This window comes from Rhinolophus sinicus, chromosome 1, assembly GCF_057876585.1.
Source record: "Rhinolophus sinicus isolate RSI-liver-muscle chromosome 1, RSI-T2T, whole genome shotgun sequence".
NCBI classification, from domain to species: Eukaryota; Metazoa; Chordata; class Mammalia; order Chiroptera; family Rhinolophidae; genus Rhinolophus; species Rhinolophus sinicus.
Window position 1 is genome coordinate 31,169,188 of NC_142501.1, and position 20,253 is coordinate 31,189,440.

The 20,253-nt window shown below is 39.9% G+C and overlaps 2 protein-coding genes across 3 annotated transcripts in view; one reads left to right on the plus strand and one right to left on the minus strand.

The window, feature by feature from the left end:
• Positions 1-20,253, plus strand: part of PDE6H (phosphodiesterase 6H) — a 149,935-nt gene that overhangs the window by 90,938 nt on the left and 38,744 nt on the right. The window contains exon 7 of the mRNA XM_088798136.1: positions 10,456-10,527. The gene's annotated coding sequence lies outside the window, so the exon portion shown is untranslated. The remainder of the gene's footprint in view (positions 1-10,455; positions 10,528-20,253) is intronic.
• On the minus strand, positions 756-19,722 carry ERP27 (endoplasmic reticulum protein 27). 2 transcript variants are annotated; one of them, XM_019744746.3, is made up of 7 exons: positions 19,339-19,708; positions 18,809-18,909; positions 16,912-17,049; positions 7,675-7,791; positions 3,934-4,059; positions 1,847-2,044; positions 756-1,451 (listed from the first exon to the last, which is right to left on the minus strand). In XM_019744746.3, the coding sequence occupies exons 1-7, from the start codon at positions 19,430-19,432 to the stop codon at positions 1,404-1,406; spliced, it is 822 nt and encodes a 273-aa protein (XP_019600305.3). In that variant the 5' UTR covers positions 19,433-19,708; the 3' UTR covers positions 756-1,403. The 2 variants fall into 2 exon arrangements, with proteins under 2 accessions (XP_019600305.3, XP_074182084.2); XM_074325983.2 differs by lacking the exon at positions 7,675-7,791 and having other exon boundaries at positions 19,339-19,722.

The window sequence follows — 20,253 nt, forward strand, 5'->3', positions numbered from 1 at the left end:
AAGAGCTCTGGTTTACAGGATCAAAGAGAGGCTTCTGGGATATGCCTATCCTTGGAGTATTTTTCAGTCTCAAGTAAGAGACTGGGTGGTTTTCTGCAGCCCTGTGGAGGGACTGGATGGCTTCCTTAGTTTAGAATCCACCAGTCTCATGTTGCTGAGAGGCGTGCCGTACACTGCTGCTTTCATAGTGTCCTTGCCAGCTGCTGACTCCCAGCTCAGAGGCTGTGGAGTTTTCCCCACAGAAAGGAACAACTAAGTCTTTCACTCTCTGATCGGTCCTTAGGTGTACACTGTGGGTTTTTTTTTTTTTAGCTCTTCAGCACTTAGATACTTTCCATCTGAGCCAAGGGCCTTCTGGGAACAATGTGGCATCTGTGTGTTGATAGTAACAGCCTGTGAGTCAGAGACACTCAGTCAAACTCTCCCTCCCACATGGGCTGGGTTGCACACCTCACCTGCAATAATCTACACGCTTAGTCAGCACTAGCGGGCCCCAGGGCCAGGTGACCCCCTCCTGCTGCCCCTTCCCCAACCTGTTACCTGACTTGATTATGAGCTCCTTGGCCACATTTACCCTCATCCTCATGCACGATGGTCTCTGCCCACCTCCCATCCCACCCACAGAGTGAACACATTAGTGGTTCATTGGCCTGAACTAAACAGTGGGCACTGAAGGGTGAGGTACATATTGCTTAGTTGGGCAACTGGGTATTTACAAAAGGTTTGGCCTGCAAAGAGATGCCAGTCTTTTCCTATAACATTATTGCCTTTTATTTATTATGCGGTTGTGGATTTACATGGGGAATTAGGAACGCTAAACAAGCATAGAATTTTTACATGGTCTCTTTCTGCTGAGTTCACAAACTTGGGAACATCATTTGACTTCTGGCAAAAAGACAAATCCAGAAAGGTGTTTAAAACCATCCTTTTGTTCTTGGCCCTGAGTCAGAGATGGGGACGTGCTGCTGAGGAAAGGAGAGTTTCAACCCTCAGGTAACCCTAATAGAGAAGAAACTATGTTGTGTTGTAAGTCATGTGCAGAGTCCAAATTCAATATTCAATGACAAATCAGAACAATCTCCCTCAAGGTACGTCCTCCTTCATAGTGGTCTTACAATATTTCTCTTAAAGTCTCCACCCAGTGGTCTTACAATGGTTCTGTAGTGTATGGGCCTGCATGGTCTGAATGCAAAAGAGAAAACTGGATGGGTAGTGAGAGAGTATGGGAAAAGTAAAAGAAAGGACAAAGAGAGTCAATTAAATTTTGAGGAACAAAATGGAGCGCTGCGTGTGCGTGTAGGGCCTGATGATGCTGCTGTTTAGTGTCTCTTGAGTTTTGAGTTGCCCTTCTTTATTCAGCATAAAGTAGATACTTGGTGGTATACAGCAGTATCAGGGAGACCTCAGAGTTCCACTTTTGGAGTCTTGTCTTCTGATTCATGATTTTCTCTCTGGAAAACATCATGACACTTATATTTAGATTTGGAGTCCACTCTTGTTTTTGAGTTTTGAGATTAGCAAACTGAGCTATTTAGTTACTCCTGTAAGTCCTAAACCTACCGGCAGTTTTTCTCTCATGAGCTCTTTAGATGGAATTTGATTTGTTTCTCATTGATATTGTACACAGCGTGGTGAAATCCAAAATTCAGTTCCTTTGAATAGGCAAGACCTTTCCAAAAATGCTTCTGTAGGTCTATTCCCATGATTTATCCTAACAAGCATCATATACCTTTTCTCTTAATCAAATTCAGTGGAGCCCAAAGAATTTTTATTCAACAGAAAAGAAAAGACATGTAGAGAGGAAGAAAGCTCGCTCGGCCTGTTTTCCCTGTAGTCTCACACTTACCGGCCGTTTCCCTTCTAGGAATCCATCACAAAAGTTTTGCACGTTCTCTACTGAAACTTCTGCCATGGGCAGTGTATCCCACTCGTCATCTAGAGTCCGGTAAATTGCTAGAGCAGGCAGTTGAGACTCCTTTAATTTGAAAAATGATGTCACCTTGCCATTTTCCTTCACACCACTGTCCACCAGAATAAAGAGAATCTGCAGTTGGGGAAGTTTGAAAGAGAAAGATCTATCTGAGGTCCCAGGGAGATGGACACCTTGTAATTGTGGCAGATGGTCTTGACTTAATTTGTGGTTTCTGCCACACAATTTAAATCTCAATTGAATTAGAATGAATTTGTTTTCACTTTGCATTGCTTAAGAATTTTATCCCTTTGATCAGGTTGATTTAATTTTTTTATTAGTTTCAGGTGTACAAAACAATATAGTGATTAGACATGTATATGCCTCACAAAGTGATAACCCCAATAAGTCTATTACCCACCTGACACTGTTCATAGTTATTAGAATATTATTGACTATATTTCTTATGCTGTAGTATATATCCCAGTGACTATTTTTTGAAATTACAGTTGACATCCAATGTTATTTTATATTAGTTTCAGGTGTACAGCATAGTGGTTAGACATTTATATAATTTATGAAGTGATCCCCCCGATAAGTCTAGTACCCATCTGACACCATACCTAGTTTTTACAACATTATTGACTATCTTCCCCAGACTGTATTTTACATCTTCATGACTCTTTTGTAACTACCTATCTGTGCTTCCCAATCCCTTCACCTTTCTCACCCCCCACCCACCTAATAACCATCAGTTTGTTCTCTGTATCTATGGGTCTGTTTCTGTTTTGTTATTTCATTTATTTTGTTCTTTAGATTCCACATATATGTGAGATCATATGGTATTTGTCTTTCTCAGTCTGACTTATTTCACTTAGCATAATACCCTCTGGATCCATCCATGTTGTCACAAATGGAAAGATTTCATTCTTTTTTTATGGCAGAGTAAGATACATGCACCCCTATATTCACTGCAGTGCTATTTCCAAAGCCAAGATATGGAAACAACTGAAATGCCCATCAATAAACGATTGGATAAAGAAATTGTGGTACATATATACAATGGAATATGAGGTTGATTTACTTTTAAGAACATAGAATTAGAAGAGACTTTAGTGATTAACTAAGGGAGAAAGTAGAATCTAATGATGAAAAGGGAAGAATGAGTTTTGAATTTTGCCTCAGGTACTTTCTAGCCATGTGATTCTGAGCACATTACTCAGCCTCTCTGAGGCTCAGTGTTCTCATGAGCAAAATGGGCTTTGGTTGGGGGGAGATTCCATGAGAGGATGCATTTAGTATTGCTAGTACAGTTTTTGGCATGTAGTAAGTGCTTGAAAAATGTTAACTATTATATATGATTAAATCAAACCTCTACCCAAAGTAGAAATCTTTTTTGATATTCTGCTTAGAGGATCAACTCCATTCACTAATACAGAAAACTTCCAGTGTTAAGTAAGCAACTACCAGAAAGTCAGCTTATTTTGTCACCAGCTAGTTCTTGTCATTGAACGGGGGTCTTAGTACAGAGCAGTAACCTGGAAGTGGTGGAAGTTGAACAAGTTCAGTGCTATCAAGCAGAACTGCATGAAGTAGGGAAGGGAAATAAATTTTTATTGGACATCCAGTGGGCATCAGGTACGTGATAGGTGTTTGACACGAGAAATAAACTCTGAGGTCTAAAACGGTAAGCGATTATGGCAAGGAGAAAACAAATTGTGGCTAACAGGTGATTTTTATTTTCAGTATCTTTGTAGTCTCTATTTTTGCTCCACTTCTCAATGCAGAAAAAAAGAAGTAGACTTACCACTAATGGAATATATGATTGTACAGGTCTGTAATAGTACAACATATCTTGCCTTTCATTTTAAATCAGAGTAATGTGATTTATTATGTGCCAGTTCGTATTTTATCTTTTAAGCATACTTGTTTTCCTTATTTACCTCAATTTGCTGACCCCATATTGCTTTTTCTAGTGTCCTTGTGCTGAGTTTTCATAAGGGTGTCTCCCATGCCAGACTTACCTTCCCCTGGAAGAGCTTAGCTGCCTTCTGGTACCTGAGTATGATTTCTTCATACTCGGGGGAGGCCTTGTTCATTATCAGGAGAAGATGAATCTGAATCATGCTGTTAAATATGCCAACCACAGTCTGGCAAATCGAAATGTGTTATAGTAGAATGAAAGCGAGAGGGAGAAAAAACAACAACAACAACGAAACACCCATCAGTGGCAACCCAGCGAATAGGTAGACTGAAACATAAATGAGAGCTGTCCGTCAATAACACAAATGGTAACTAGCCTCCAAGATGACTCTCAGTAAGTCTCACCCTCTCGTTTTCATGCACTGGTGCAGATCCCTTTTCCCCACACTGAATAAGGCTGACCTGAGTAACCAGTGGGATGTTGCAGAAATGATGGAGGGTGACTTGCAAGGATTAAGTCATAAAAGACATAGTGGTTTCTGCCTTGCTTTTATATACTCACTCTGGGGAAAGCCAGTCCCAATGTTAGATACTCAAGCAGCCCTATGGAGAGATTCACGGGGCATGGAACTAAGGCCGCCTACTAAGAGCCAGCACTGACTTGCCAGTCATGTGACTGAGCCATCGTGGAAGCAGATCCTCCAGCCCCAGTCACACCTTCAGATGAGATTGCCTCCCTGCTCAATGACTGCAGCCTCACAAGATGCCCCAGATTAGAAGCACCTAGCCTCGCCACTCCCAAATTGTTGACTCACAGAAACTGTATGAGATAATCAATTTTTACTGTTTTAAGCTGCTAAATTTTGGGGTAATCTGATACCTATCAATAGACAGAAAATATACTATGTAATATATTAGTCACTTTTCTCAATTCCTCTTAGGTTGCAAGAGCAGTCAGATACATTTAAAATGTGGCTTTTGACTACATATTAGTAGTGCATGCTTTTGAGTGCTTACTATCTGCCGGGCACTGTTTTCAGGTCTCCACATACAGTAATTAATTTAATCCTCAAACTTCCAGTTTTATAAATGAGAAAATTGAGGCACAAACTTTCCCAAAGTCACATGGAATTCACACCAGGCTGTCGGGCTCCACAGTCCATGCTTCTAACCATCAGGATATATTGCCTCATATATCGCTGATTACAAAACCCTGTCTAAACCGTTCAAACCTAAACGTGGTTGAATCAGTCTGTCTTGGGTCAGCAATAAGATAAGCTCTTCAGGAGACCAGAAACATTTTTTTTTTTTCTGATTACAGATGGTGATTCCATGATTCCCCACGCACCATGAAGTTGTCAGTGATGGAGGGGAGTGGGATAGCCATGAGCCAGAGTGAGGAGAGGAGAAAGAGAGTGAAACTGTGGCACTGGCTCCCTTCATTACACTTTCCAGAAACAGTGCTGCAAATGTTGCTGTTTTAAACAAATCCCTTTCCAATCCACCTCTCCGTTCTAAATACAAAAACCATTGCTGTAAAACCAGCATGTGCAGAGGAAGACAGAGTATGGTGGGTTAACGAACCACTGGGCAGAGTCCCAGGCTGGTGGGGAGGGGAGCTACACACTGCTCTGTAGAGACTCTTTAGGTTTATTGGGCCACATGTAGTCAAGGAGAGCTTAGTGGGTTCTTTCCCAAAAGTTTCTCTCTAGAGTTTAAAACCAGTTTTTAGATTTTAAATTTGAGAGATTAGACGTTAAATAATTGTCTCTTGTTTGACTAGATTCAGCTACTTAAATTTAGAGCATGCATCTGCCCTCCTAGAACAGGCATGGAAGATAATTCTTGGGAAGAGTCAAGAAATGAAAGCTAGAGAGTCAGAAGGTACAGTTGTCTTAGCAGAAGGGATTGGGCAGAGCAAAAGTGATTAGCTTACTTCTAATAGACAGCCTGGTTTTTCACCTTGAAGCCAAGTATTGAGTGTGTGCATTAGGCCAAATAACGTGGCTGTGAGTTTCTGCCCTGTTGCTACTGGTGCAAACGTTTGAACCAGAAGCCGATGAGCAATAGCTGTAGTAGTGGGGGGCAGGTCTCCAAATGAGAAAAGTACTACTTTTGGGAAATGAAGAAGTCATAATAAAAGTTGAACTTGCTTCTGTAAAGAAATTTTTACCTAATTTCTTCTTGATGTGGTTTGCCTTCACTACTAATGTGGAATTTAAAAAATTATGTCATTGTTCTCTAAGGTAAGAGATGGCCCAGATGTAAGAACTCAGGAAAGCCAATCCTTGCCCCTGTCTTAGTTAGCCTGCAGAACTCCAGGACCCTGGGCCCACAAACCCAGGGACCATAATCATTTTTTCTGGTCCAACATGTATTCCTGGCAGCTCTATAGGCAGAAGGACCAGATTGATGATGTTCTAGGAGAAAAATGCCTTTCTGATCTTTGCTGCCAACACCCCCAGGGTGCATGTGTTTGGCATCTTAGCAAAAGTGGAAATGGAGTCACCACTCTACAGAGACAAACATGGTGTGAGAAGTGGAGAGGAATTTAGTCAACAGGAAAATGGGTGTTTTCTATTGAAGGCTGTGTAGGGCAATGGAAAAATGACAGGATTCAGTCAGACAGACCAGTCATGAGAAAAGCAGGGACAAATGCAGAGGGCTGTCTCTGAAGCTCAAATTACTAGTCCTATGGTCCTGAGGAAGTTATTTCACTTTTCTGAATTCCCATTTCCTCTCCCGTAAAATGGAAATTCACAATATGAACGAATGCATCCTGCGTTAAAATTTCTGCCTTCCCTCTTGCTTTTTCTACTTACTCACTGTGTGATCTTGAATAAGTCACTTGGATCTTGAATGTTCTACTGTATAAAATGGACATCCTAATTTCCTCTCTTCTACCTCAAAAAATCAATGCAAGGATTAAATGAGAATGTGGTGGGAAAGGGCACTGTAATTCCTGAAAATCACCACCTGCGTGTAAAACAGAGAATGCACAGCAATTCTGAGCTGATGTCGATCACTGGAAATTAATACTTCATCACTCTATGATCTCTGTCAGGGAAAATAAAAGGCAGGCCATATAAGATAACTCTATAAGCTACAGAGTGACAGAAGGCCTGAACATTATGAGGACAGGTGGACCTCCACCTTCACCCAGGCTGCATATGATGTGAGACAAACCTAGAAAGAAAGCTGAAGCATCGTGAGTGTCTGGGGGCCTGCAGATGGTGTCAGACCTGGTCTTTTTCGTTACTGGTCTACAAGGATGTAGGCACAGAAAATGGGAAAAAGTGTATAAACACTTCTATAGAAATTTTACATAGCTGTGACATCCAAATATGTGATCAGATCTTTATTTTTAAAGATTATTTTCTCTATTAATTTATTTTACTGCATTTTACAAAAGTATTAGTTCCAGATACTTTAGGGAGAAAATGGACCTACAGCATAGATTGCAATCTCATTTGAGAAATGTAGTCTAGATGTTGCTAGATCAGACAGAGTTGCCTTCGCTGAACACTCTCAGGCATCAAAACTCGGAAGTTTTTGAATCAGTCACCTTAACTTTGATTTATGGCTCTCTTTCTTATCAGTCATGTGATAGGTCGTTTAACTTTTCTGATTCTCTTTCTTTCTTTGCTGAATAGGGCCAAGTCTGTCAATCTTAAAGCTTGTAGTAAGGATCGCAACATAAAAAGCTAGGTGTTCAATTAATGGAAGTTACTCAATTATTGATCAAAGGATTAGAACTCCTGGAGGAAAAGATCTCTGCTATGAAGCAAGTACCCTCCCTGATCCAGGGACATTTGGGGCTGGAGACAAGGACCGTTGTTTACCACAGGGTTGTACTCTGTCACCAAGTGGAGACTGTTGATCTCAATGAAACGGCTTAATATTGTGGCATCAATGCTTTCGGTCTCTTCACTGTCTAAATCCAGTTGTTTGTTATCCACCTGGGCAACACAAAAAGGATAAAATTGTCACTGTTCTGTCTTTATTCATTCCTTCATCAATGTTTCTGGACTATGTACCATGTGTCAGGCACCGACTAAAGCTCCCAAAACAGATAGGTAAATAGCAGGTAATGCTCTCTTCCCTCGAGGAACACACTGTCCTGTGGAATATAGAGAAGGGAAGAGAAATGTCCCACAGAATGTGGCAAGTGCCGTCACAGGGAAATCACAGGCCCATATGTCATCTAAGGAGGAGCAGAAAAGCATTCAGGAAGAGATAGCTCCCGTAGAAGCCTAAAAATGTGTGTATACATTTTCTATGTAGATCTTCTTATCATTCAGTTCAAAATGTTTTTAATTTCTGTTCTTACTTCTCCTCTAAACTATTGTTATTTAGAGGTATTTCTTAATTTTAAAGTAAGAGTCTCAGGTTATTGACTTCAAGCGTAAGTTCTACATTTCATATCGTTGGTCAACTTCTATGTATATTATATGTGCCCTAAAAATTATGTGTATTCTACGGTTTTTGAATGCAATATTCTGTATGTGCACATGAGATCACATGGCTAATTTTATAGTTCAAATTTTCTATATAATTGATTTTTTTAGCTAGCTTATTCTATCAAGAGAGCAATGTTAAAATCTCCCACTATGATTGTGGGTTTAACCATTTTTCTTATAATTCTGACGGTTATCCTGTCTGCTTATATATTTTTAGGCTATGTATTAGATAAATGCAAATTTAGAATTGTTAAATCTTCTGGGAAAATTGAAACTTTATCATTATGTAGGGTCATTCTTTATCTTTAAGGATGCTTGTTGCCTCAAAGACTGACTACTCTGTCTAATGTTAATATACGTATTCAGCTTTCTTTGAGAAGTGTTTGCATGCTATATCTGTCATCTTATCTTTATATTTACTTGTGTCCCTGTGTCATTATGTTTTAATTTTGTGTCCCTTATAAAAAACATATTGTTACATTTTTAAATACAGTCTGATAGTGTCTTTTAATTGGATTATTTTTGTGTAATGTAATTACTAATATCTGTAATTAAATGTGCATTTTTCATTCAGTCTGCCTGTTCCAAATTCCACTTTCCTTCATTTCCGGCCTATTTTGAATTGATTGAGTCCTTTGTATTATTCCTTCTTTCCCTTTATGGACTTAGAAGTTACACAGGCTTTAATTATTCTCTTAGGGATTACTGGCATGCATTAATCTTTACTTAGCAGAATCTTTACTTATCAGAATCTAATATTAATTGGCAGTTTTATCCTCTTCTTGGACAATATAGACATTAGAACATTCTAAAATGGTTTACCTCCTTCCAACTCCATTCCCTGGCCCACACTCAAGATTTACAGGAGATTATTGTTACATGTTTTAATTCTAAATCTCACAAGACATTGTTATCATTGTCATATAGTCAGTGTATATTTACATTCATGTCCATAATTATATTTTAGTTTCTTTTCATTTCTTCCTGCATTTTGAGCTTCTATCTGTGATTTTTTTCCCCCCTCTGCCTGTAGGTATTTCCTTTAGCATAAATTAGTTCTCTTGGGTGACATATTCTCTCAGTTTGGTGGTTTCAAATATCTTTATTTCACCTTAATTTTTGAAGCCTGTTTTGCTGAGGGTAGAATTCTCAGTTGATAGTTATTCTCTTTCAGTTTTTTGCAAGATACAATTCTTTATATTCTGCATTCCACTCTTTCTATTGAGAAGTCATCTGTGAACCTTAGTATTACTCTTTTGAGATTACTTTGAGGGTAATTGTTTTTCTCTGATTTCAGAGTTTTCTCGTTTTCTTTGAGTTTCAGCTATTATACTATGGTATAACTTAGGGTGGATTATATGTATGATTTTATATATATAATTATATATGTGTACAAGTGTGCGTATATTTATATATTCATATATGATAATCCTAATCCATTTTCAGGAATTGAGATCACTTGAATCTGTGCTGCAGCCCTTGGTAGAAGGGGGCTGACCTACTTATGGTTCATCCTTGATTTTAGGGTATTGCTCTTTAAGGTCTAAAATGGAGCAAAAGGTATTTTATTAGAATTGACTCCTACTTTCCTCTTCTGGGCCCTGGGCTCCAATATTTACTTTTCTGGCTCTTGAAGGGTCTCAGAAGTACCAATAAACCTCTCAGCCTCTTGGCCGCTGCTTCTAGAACTCACAAAAGCCTCCCAGATGAAAAGCACTCCCAATACAGGCTTTACCTTGTGGGTTTCTGTCTTCTAGACCTTAATCCAAACACATTCTTCTCTGATGTTAGTTCTTTGAATCTCCTGTTTTTTGGACCAGCTTTAAAGAAATTGTCTTTGGTGGAAGAGATTGTCTAGTTACCTAGTCTATTATCCCAGATCTACATTTTAGAACCACCTTTCCACTATACTCAGATATATTAAAGTATTGGGCTTTATATGGCCAATCATTGCTGCCAGAGTTTCCCATTCCTCTCCCCCAGTCTACTCATGCCCATAAAGACACAGGGTGATGCTCCCATCACCCATAGCAACTATGCCTACAGATAAAATGATCAGGGATAGGTCCTGAAAAATTGTTTCCTAAAATGGTTTGGATCATCACTTTTGAGATCTCTTGGGCATCTCTTTAACTTCTTTCCCTTATGTCTTATACCAATCAGGTCTTGCCATGGATCAGAACCATTCTTTTACCCCCAAGATACTTTCTCCCCGCCTAGCCAGCAAAGTCAGAGGTAAGTATACTTTGGTTTATGCATGAGAGAATTCAGGCAAAGGTAAATTAAAGTCACTAAACAGTAAGAGTCCAAGATTGACCTTTATTGTCATCCCTATGACGACTACTATTGCCTGTTTTTCACTTCTTTTGTTGAAGATGGTCTCCCACTGGGTTAGCGAAAAGCCATATGAACCTCCAAGAAGCTCAATGCACTCTTTATGGTTAATTTTATTACTTTTCTGTATATCCAGTCATTCTCTTATAATCCATTTGTTTATGAATTATTTACTGAGTGCCTTCTATATGTTATGCACCGAGGCACAGACGTGCTGACATTCACTCAGATAGCGATTTAATTACTTTATTTTTTATGACTGTTTTTTTGCAACTCAAATTTATGAAATAAATAAATGCCGAGGTACAGAAAATGTTTGTATTTCAAAAAAAAAATTTTTGAAAACAATTCATGAAACCACAGGATATTTTAAACTGTGAACTCCCTTTGTATATATAATTGTTTTAAAATTCACAAAGTTCTGAGTAGACAGCTTTGGGCAGATATATAAAAGCAAGAGAAAAAGTCTTCTTAGGTGGAGTCTTTGCTCACCCAGCCATCCTCCCTGCCCACGTCAATAAGAGTGAGGAGAGGAGAGAAATAAAATGAGCTCACAGACCTTAGCTGCTGCTTAAGGCTTGGTTTGCCAGCTGGCATGTCTCCTTCACACTTAAGGGTTTGCTAATTGCAACCATCAAAATCATCATTATTATAATCACAATCAAGGCCTTTTTAATATTTAATATGTCCGAATACTTCCTGATTATTTTTCTAGGAGCTCACAAGCCTGGCGCCTGTGCCTCAGCTGACTTAGCGATGCTCTGGGCCAGGAGCCCCCTCCCTCTGGCTGCCTTTTCCAGGCAGTCCCTCACATTTCCCAGAACAGGGAGAACAGGAAACGCCAGTTACTTCAGGTGTTTCTGGACTTGAGGAATGCAGCATAGTGGAGGTGGACGATGTGAAGTGGTGATAACATTCTCTAAGAAGCAAAGAGCTTTAATAAAAACCACCCTCCTAAAGTCTCTCCAATCTCTACTGCTTCTTTTAACGATACAGGCCTGATTATTTCACTGTTTCTTAAACTAATAAACTCCGGAACATTCATGTGTAGGGTTCCTGGAAACAACATCCGAACAGGAAATCTCCCTTCTTTAAAGGGAATTATTTGCATAATTCACTGGAAAGAAAATCTGACCCTAGAACCAAGAGTTGGGAAAAAATTTTTTTAATATATTTTTTCTAGTTTTTGGGAAGAATGTTACTAGAGATATATTATTTTTCTCTCCAATTAGACACCAGAAGAAAAGCATAAACAGTAAACCCGAAGGATTGCCACCTTACAATATAATTTTCAAGTTCCCTAAGAGTATCTGAAGTGGATTAGTTTATGTTTTGACACTACTTCTGTCATACCAATAGATTTGGTCACTCCTTCTCTGTTAATTAATATTTCAGCAATATCCCTTTGAGTTCCTAAGTATTTCTCTAATCAACAACCCAGCTTTTCACAAAATGTATTAAAATCATCTTAGTTGACATCGCAGTTATATATTAAATATCTTGGATTGCACTGAGAAGTCATTTGTTAAAAAAGTGCCCTCATGTCCCTGGGTTTGTTTTTATAAGCTGCTTAATTTACCATATATTTGGTAAATATAGACTTAAAAAAATACTTAATAATTTGACATAGCTTACTTTTTGCATTTCCTATCAATTTATTTTTATGCACTAGTTCCTGCTGATTTTCTTTGTTTGTCAAGGTGTGTTTTGTATAATAGGTATCCAAAAAATACCTATAAAAGGAATGAAAGAATGTCTCCACTGTGTTTCCATTCTTATCCCATTGGGTTAAAATTAGGCTAATTATATTTCTTAAAATAGAAGTGATTGAGAACACCCAAAGCAGGTTATACATACAAATAATATCTGAAATGGCATTTTAGGACAGGCTCATGGTTGATTTAACCCAGGATTACCTCTGTTAGGGCAACAGTAGGAGTCCTGATGGATAGTCTGGAGGGTCTTACAAAAGTCCCGGTGCCATACCTGATAAACAGACAGGCTGTCGTACACAACTAATTATTGTTCCATTTTTCTTACATTTTTCCTGATGATATTTATGTAATCAGCCTGTATTATTTCTGGACAGTGATGTGTTCCATGAATATAGCATTTGCTGGCTTCTTACTGCTCCAGTATTTCAAGCATCCTGTAGTGTCATCTCATTAGTCTTATTATTTTTTCACTTATCATTTCAATTTTTTTCTAAATATGTTCTTACAGTTGAATAGTCTCTATGTTTCAATTCTGAAATTTCTTTGACAAAATATGTAATGGCTACATTACATCTTGAGAAAGAATCCTGGGGTTCAACAAATAGCGCCAAGGGGATAGACAAATGTTTCAGGAGACAGTGGTTTAAAAAAAAAAAAAAAAAAAAAAGCAGGCTTTGGAATGAGGGGCATTAGAGTAGATAGAATTTTGGAGTAACAAAACAAAAAGATTTTCATTAGGAATAAGTGCCTTAGAAAGTCACTATGATATCATAGAGAACACATGCTTTGGAGTCGGCAACACTGGATAAGAACCAGATGTCTGTTGTGTCATAATTGTGAGACTTTGGACAACAGAATCGATCTCATGGAACTTTAGTTTCCTTGTTGATTATGCAGTGATCATAATTATTTCATCAGATTCTTGTGAGAATTAAATGCTAGAACATTGAAAAACACCGTGCATAGTGTCTGTCATAAATTAGGCACTAAAACAAACAAGCAGAACAAACTAGCGATCTAAGATGAAAGTAGGTACCAGAAACTTTGCAACAGGTTCACTGTTCCCCAATATAAAGAAAAATAATTTGGATTGATGTTCTCTTTTCAAAAAGAAAAAAAAAAAATGTTATCCTGAACTCCCTCCTGAATAACAGTTCTACTAAAACATGGACTCAGCTGTTGAAAGTGTAAGCTGAGGATAAAATGTTTATCTAAAAGCTGTCAAGGCATAACTTGAATCTCTCCCAAACCTGCAAATGGAGTAGAGCAGGAACCAGTGTGTTTGTTTTTGGTATGGCACATCAATAATCTTGTCCACAGAAGTCCCAAGAGTTCGTTCAGAACAGGACTGTGTCTAGTGGTAAATACAAAACAGATGCTAAAGAAGAGTGGACAGCTCTGGGAAGTCATCAACAAGCCTTTATAAAGAATACATTGTAAGCAAAGCCAGTGTGCCCATTAGAGGTTGCAAAGTCTGTAGAGACACTGAAGCAACAGCACTTGCTTTTCTGCTCCTGGTGTGTATCTTGGTGGAACCAAGACTTTCAAAGCAGGTTTTCGTAAGATCTAGAAGCAAAAAACTGGGAAAGAAGTACTTGTGGAACTGTAGCTGGTTAGGATTTTTGTATGGAAAGGTTACTACCGATGGATCAGCAGTAAGACGAAAGGCCTTAACCTAACCTTCCATATCGTTCTTAGCAAAGCTTTTCACAGAAGAGCTTGATTTCATCCTATTTCACAATGGTGAGAATGCAAACATGCAACTGGTATCCAGGTGGGGAAAAGGTTACTGAAGGGACTCATGCACCTTCAGATAGACTTTTGGAGGTGAATCAGTTCCTCAAACCCTTTCTGAGTGTCTTCTGGGTACCAGAGACATATTGTAGACTTTTGGGAAACAACGATGAGTAAGTCATGGTTTGTGCCCTTGAATAGGAATAGCTCCTGGTCTAGTGGGGCAAAAGGTGAGACAGACACAGAAGTACACGACCTGAACTATAAAATGGAAATGGAAATAGAGATATGGAAGTCTAGAGGACTAGTTAGGCCAATTTGGAGATTCCAGGGAGGCTTTCTGAAGGACAAGATGCCTAACGATTCACTGGAATGTGAGGAGGAGTCAGCTGGGTGAGGCTATGTGAAAGGGGACACGTAGAGGGCAGTGGCATTCCAGGCAGAGGAATGACCTGTGTGAAATAATGGAATTGTATCCTCATACTGTGGATAGTTGAGTACTGAGAGGGTGAAGTCCAGGGTGAGCATGTGCTGGAAAAGGAAGCAGAGAAGCAGGTAGTGGCCAGGTCATGAAAGACTATAAGTTTAAATATCTTGATTTTGATGTTTTAAGAAATGGGGAATATTTAAGAAGGGAGTGCTACAGTCAGATTTCCGTTTTAAATTCATCGTTGTACCAATCTAGAAGTTACATATGAAGTAGTAAAGAGAGATCAATTAAGAAGCTATGGAAATTGTCTATGCCAAACATGCCATGAATCTAAAAGAGGAATGAAGCAGAGTGAAGGAGAATGCAGGTTCAATAAGGTAGGCAATACCATTGGCAAAAAGTAGAGATTGAAAGAACACAGCCATTCAATAAAACAGTGTTGTAGAGGGAAGAACACAATTCTGCAGGTGCAGATGATAAATTCATGTTAAGACTGTAGTGCTTGTGAGGGTATCCAGATAGTTATATACACCAAGCATCTGAATCATGAGAGAGGTCCAGGCTAGAGACAAAACACACCAAATTCTCAGCAAACACAAGAAAGAAGTATATCCCCTAGGGATTACACATCCGTTAATTAACTGACTCATTCATATATTCATTTATTCAGTGAACACTGGATGAGCACCTGTTACATGGCAGGCGCTTTTTTTAGACTCTGTGGTTGAAATAGTGAACCAAAGAGCCTCTGCCTCCACGAAGCCTGGGTTCCATAACCTAGATTGGGAACAGCATCGGGCCGGGCAGTAGTGTAAATGGAGGAAGAGAAGGTCTCAAGGAGACTAAGAAAAGAAGAGGAGGACCAGGAGAAGTAGGCTCCTAGAAGTCAAGGAAAGAGAGAAGATGAAACAGAAAAGAGTGGTCACCATGTCAAACATGGCTGAGATATTCAGTAAAATAAGACCTGAAAAATGTTCATTGGATTGGAAACACGGACACATGCTGATCTGTGTGAAAGCGGTTTTAATGGAGTGCAGCGTATAAACTGGACAGCAATGCATTTAAGAACTTAAAGAAAGTTGGAGACACTGAATATAAAATACATGTAAGAGAGATTTGGACGAGATAGAGAGGATGGAAGCTAGATGAGGAAGGACATTCAGTCCAGAAATCTTATAATTTTATCTTTTGCTCCATTTCTCATTTACAGTGGACTCTGGTCATCTTTACCTTGATATTCCACCAATAATACAAATTCAACAACCAGCAACAGCATAATAAATCTCTATTTCTGTATGCACCCTCACTATTCTTATAGGCCCTAGCTTTAAGCTTTGCCTCTTTTCCATCATTTAGATATCTAATCCTTGTAAGACCTGCTTTTTCTTCACTTTCTATTGCTACCTCTCTATACTGACCCTTAGTACATGGTCTATTTTGCCAGCCTAATGAAGGTTCTCTCCATTCTTACCTTTTTGCCAAAAAATCCATTCTGCCCATCACTGCCAAAATAATGTTGCTAAAACAAATTCCTGTTCATGTTACTCCCCTGAGCTACAGGCTTTAGGAGATTTCCAGTGCCAACGAAATTAAGTAAAAACCTGTCAAGCTGGTATTCAAATTTCTACACAGTATGGTTCTAATCAAGTGTCTCTGTCTTATATTCATTTCCCCAAATCATGTACCTTGAGATCCAATCAAATTGGCCCGATCACTGTTTCCTAAGTTACTTATTTTTAATCCCACCATGGCCATAAATTCCAGTTCACATCATTGAAATTTTATCTGTCCTTTAAATCCCAGTTCAGTTGTCTCCTTTATAAAATTTTTTTTTTTTTGGTCAGAATTCCTACTTTTATCCTCTGAACACTTGTAATATTTTATCCGTAGTGATGCTTTTTGTATTATAGATACGTTTACAATCTCTGCTGTCTTTTAAGATCTATGAGATCATGTACTTAACATATTTTTATTATTAATATCTTCCATATGGCATACAGTCATTATTTAATACATGTTTGACAAATGTATGTGACCTCCCAAAGATATAATAATATAAAATTTTAGAGGCCAGAATGATCTTAGAGATGATATGGTTAAACCATTTTATATTATAGATGAAAGAATTGGAGCTAGGAAATGTTAAGTCACCTGCCCAGGTCACATGGCTGGTCAGTGACAAAGCAGTGCTACAGATCTCGTCAGTCGACTCTCAGTCCAGACCTCTTTCCATTTCACCACAGCATCTCGTTGGGAAGCTTGAGTCGAGCCATCATCCTTGTTATTGTTGTCCCTGACTTTGGCAACCACCTTAGCGTTAAAGGCATAGATTTCTTTCTAGTCTCTTTGTGCGTCCACAACCCAAGGAAACACTGGGAGGAGGCTTGAACCGCCCCTCCAACTTACCAGACGAAAGAGAGAAATGGTGTTCCCAGTGACGTTGTAGTGGGCCCAAACCTCGGAATCATTGCTTATTCCAAATGACACATCCTGGAATTTTTGCACCATGCTATGGAATATGGACACTGCGGGTATTTCCAAATCCTAAAAACAAGGGGGAAAGGAAACCCCACAGAGGTTATTTTGGAGGGGAGAGACATAGACACAGAATAGAGAGTAGAAATATGCTCACTCAAATCAGAAATCATTGACAGACTTGATTTAGTGTCCAGTGAAACATTTGCTTCCAAGAATGCAGACTAAATTTGCAGTGGCATTGCTGAATTTTCCAGACTTGGGTGGGTTAATTGGTAACTACAAAGTTGTGGCTAAGCCTGGGACTCTTGCCTGGCCTTACCATAGAACTTGCAATTTATTACTCGCTGAGAGGGGCCTCAAAATCGCAGGGCTCCTCAAAGTTGGGCTGCACTGTCCTTGATATACCTGAGGAGGCACTATGTTAGGACCAATTTGTGGAGGCAAAGAGAAATGCAAAAATAAGAAATAGGTGTTATTAAAAGGGCCAAAAAAGAAATGAAAATGGAAGCTTAGACGTTTTGTTAACAAAAGTTTTGTGCAGGGTGTGGAAGACCATTCCTCCTTCTGTGTGTAAAGCTTGAGGTATCGCCCGTGGAAGTGACTATTCAAATACTGTGTTGCTCCAGCCGTGGAACCCAGGCCTGCAGGACGGAGCAAGGGAGCCACTTCTGAGTGATGAGTCCAGTCCTGCCATAGCAAGCTGGCGTCCTTTTCCCTGTGTCACAGGACCATTGCCCACAGCAGTTCCAGGTGATAAACAGGAGGGAACATATTCTTCCCTGCCGTCTCTCTGGGCTGAGAGAGGAGATGTGCGAAGAGAAAAGAAGATGGCTAGCCTTGCATCTGGGGTCACACAGAGGGAGCTGGTACCTTGCTCATCCAAAAGGGTGTGTGCAGTTCATTTGAGGCCATGAACAATTATTCACCTAGACTTCTCCCCTTTTATTCTGCTCCTTAGAATGGAACTGCTCATAGATCAAATGCCGGCATCTAGTGGCTGCTTAAGTTATAGCTGCACACTCCTCCAGTTCCACTTCCTTGCCCCTCCCTGCCTTTCTGAGGGCGGCTGTTTTTGTCTACAGCTCAGATCTCTCATCACTGAAAAATGTGCTCCCCCCTTTCCCTCCCCCATTTGCATCTCATCGCAGCTATTTCCAGCTGTGTACACAGAATCGACAGGGTGATGGTGAGTTGGAATTACTGAATGGAAACAGACAAGGTCTGCAATGAGAGAGAAGGGGCTTGATCAGCTCTGAGAATCACCAGATGTTACCTCCAGAGAAAGATAAAAATGCTGGAATGATGCCGTCTCATTTATGGCTGCTTTCATTAGTCAGGCAGCCAGTCTGGAAGATGGAGGCTAACACCTTCAATATACAAAATGTCATCTCTTCAACATTTCAGAGCAAAAAAAAAAGAAAAGAAAAAAAAAAAAAGGAGAAAGAAGAATGTGGGATGACCTATTTGGTAAGGCTTTAGACAGAGCTGACTATTGACTAATGCTTTGCCTGAATGACAGAAGTTGGCTTTACTCTGGCCCCTGCCTCAGCAATCAGATACTGACTTAAGCTTCAGAGCATCCATAGATGAGGAGACCCAGCTAGCAGCCTCAGAACTCTTGAAGCAAGCTTGAGAAAGACATAATTCAGAGACTTGGAATGTCTAGAAATTGAGAGATCTCGAATGACAAAGCTGAAGGCAGACTCTGTGCCCCTTGGCGTCTGATGTAGTGTCATCTGGCCAGCAGGTGTCTGCTGTGGCTCCTTTGAAATAGAACACTTCTGGTTCTTTGTGGGAAGACAGCAAGCGGGGTATCTGGACAAACCTGGAAGAAGCCTATGACAGCCACTTCAGCAGCAGCAATGAATTCCATGGCAGCTGGGACATCTGTGAGCCACACAGGTCCCTGGGAAGCACCGGGACCATCTACACACACACACACACACACACACACACACACACACACACACACGGGGGAGGATGAGAGAGAGAGAGAGAGAGAGACACAGAGAGAGAGAGAGAGAGTTAGGGACTGAGTGGAGAAGCAGCTCTTAAAAAATGAGGGCATCTATGCTTTTCTCCCTACGGTTAAGGAGATCTAGGGGTACAATTATCATTCCAAAGCTTTATTGATTTACTTTTTGCCAACATATGGAGGGTGACCCCAGATTATGGCCTCCCTCTGAAGGACAATGCCAGACATCCCTCGCCTCCACTATGCAACACAGGTCTTTAGCCTGTATTTCCTGGAAATTTTTCTAGATTTTGGGAGAAAGTACCCAGAGTACTACCGGGTTCCCTTCCCTTCTCCTAACACTTTCACCCTGTGGTCACCCAAGGGCTTTTTTCTTTTACCTGAGGATTCCTGAATTTCTGCAGCAATATCTGGGGACAGCTCACACGTGATGAGAAATAATAGGAACAGGCACCTGGATGGCGCAGCTTCCATAGTTCTGCTCTTGCTCCTGCTCCAACCCCTGGCCTTTGGGTTTGGGGATCCCGAGGCAGGGCAGCCCGCTCAGCAGTTCATTGGCTGTGGTATTCTTAGTACTCTGGGAACTGTGCAGCTGGCCCTAAGGGGACCTTCAACTTCTGAGATAAAAGACCAAGTTCGGTGATGGGGCCTCAGAACAAAACCAACCAGAACAAAGTCAGGTCAGTTCATTTAAATAAGAAAAAGTATTCTATGCCAAGTATAAGCACTAGGGATACAAAAATGGTTAGGATCTTATCCAGCTTCTCCCAGCTTAGATTGTTAATGCGAGAGATGGACAAATAAACAGGTTGTTTAAATATAAAATAGAAAGTAATAAAAAATTGGGAAACTCCTAGGGTGCTATGAGAATCCAGACTATGGCCATTTAGGACAATGGTGGGGTTCGGTGAAGGCTTTCTTCCTGAAGGGGATGCCCGAGCAGAGTCTTGAGTAAATAATTTTGCCAGGCAACAAAAAGATGGAAAGGGAGTTTCATGTAAAGAGCCAAAGCACAGAGATGCAAATGTAACATGTAAGAATTGTTAGTCATTGAGTATTACAAACAGAAGAGAATTGATCAATATGGGCAAAAAGGCATGCGAGGGCCAGATCTCAGGGGCCCTTACCACTAAACATAGGAGCTTTAATTTTATTTTGTAGGTGATGGGAAGCCATTGAAAGATTTTAAGCAGGAGAGAAAGAAACAATGTCTGATTTGGCCCACAGGTACCTACAGAACTCTAAGATTCCCATAGGCAGCGGGATATATAGGTCTCAAGGTTAGGAAAAATTTT

Coding starts and splice junctions, on each gene's coding strand:
- ERP27 (XM_019744746.3), bottom strand. CDS start 19,432: ATGGAAGCTGCGCCATCCAGGTGCCTGTTCCTATTATTTCTCATCACG. Junction 7,792..16,911: donor CCATTTCTCTCTTTCGTCTG/GTAAGTTGGAGG, acceptor TGTGTTGCCCAG/GTGGATAACAAACAACTGGA. Junction 1,452..1,846: donor TCCTAGAAGGGAAACGGCCG/GTAAGTGTGAGA, acceptor GATGTTTTCCAG/AGAGAAAATCATGAATCAGA.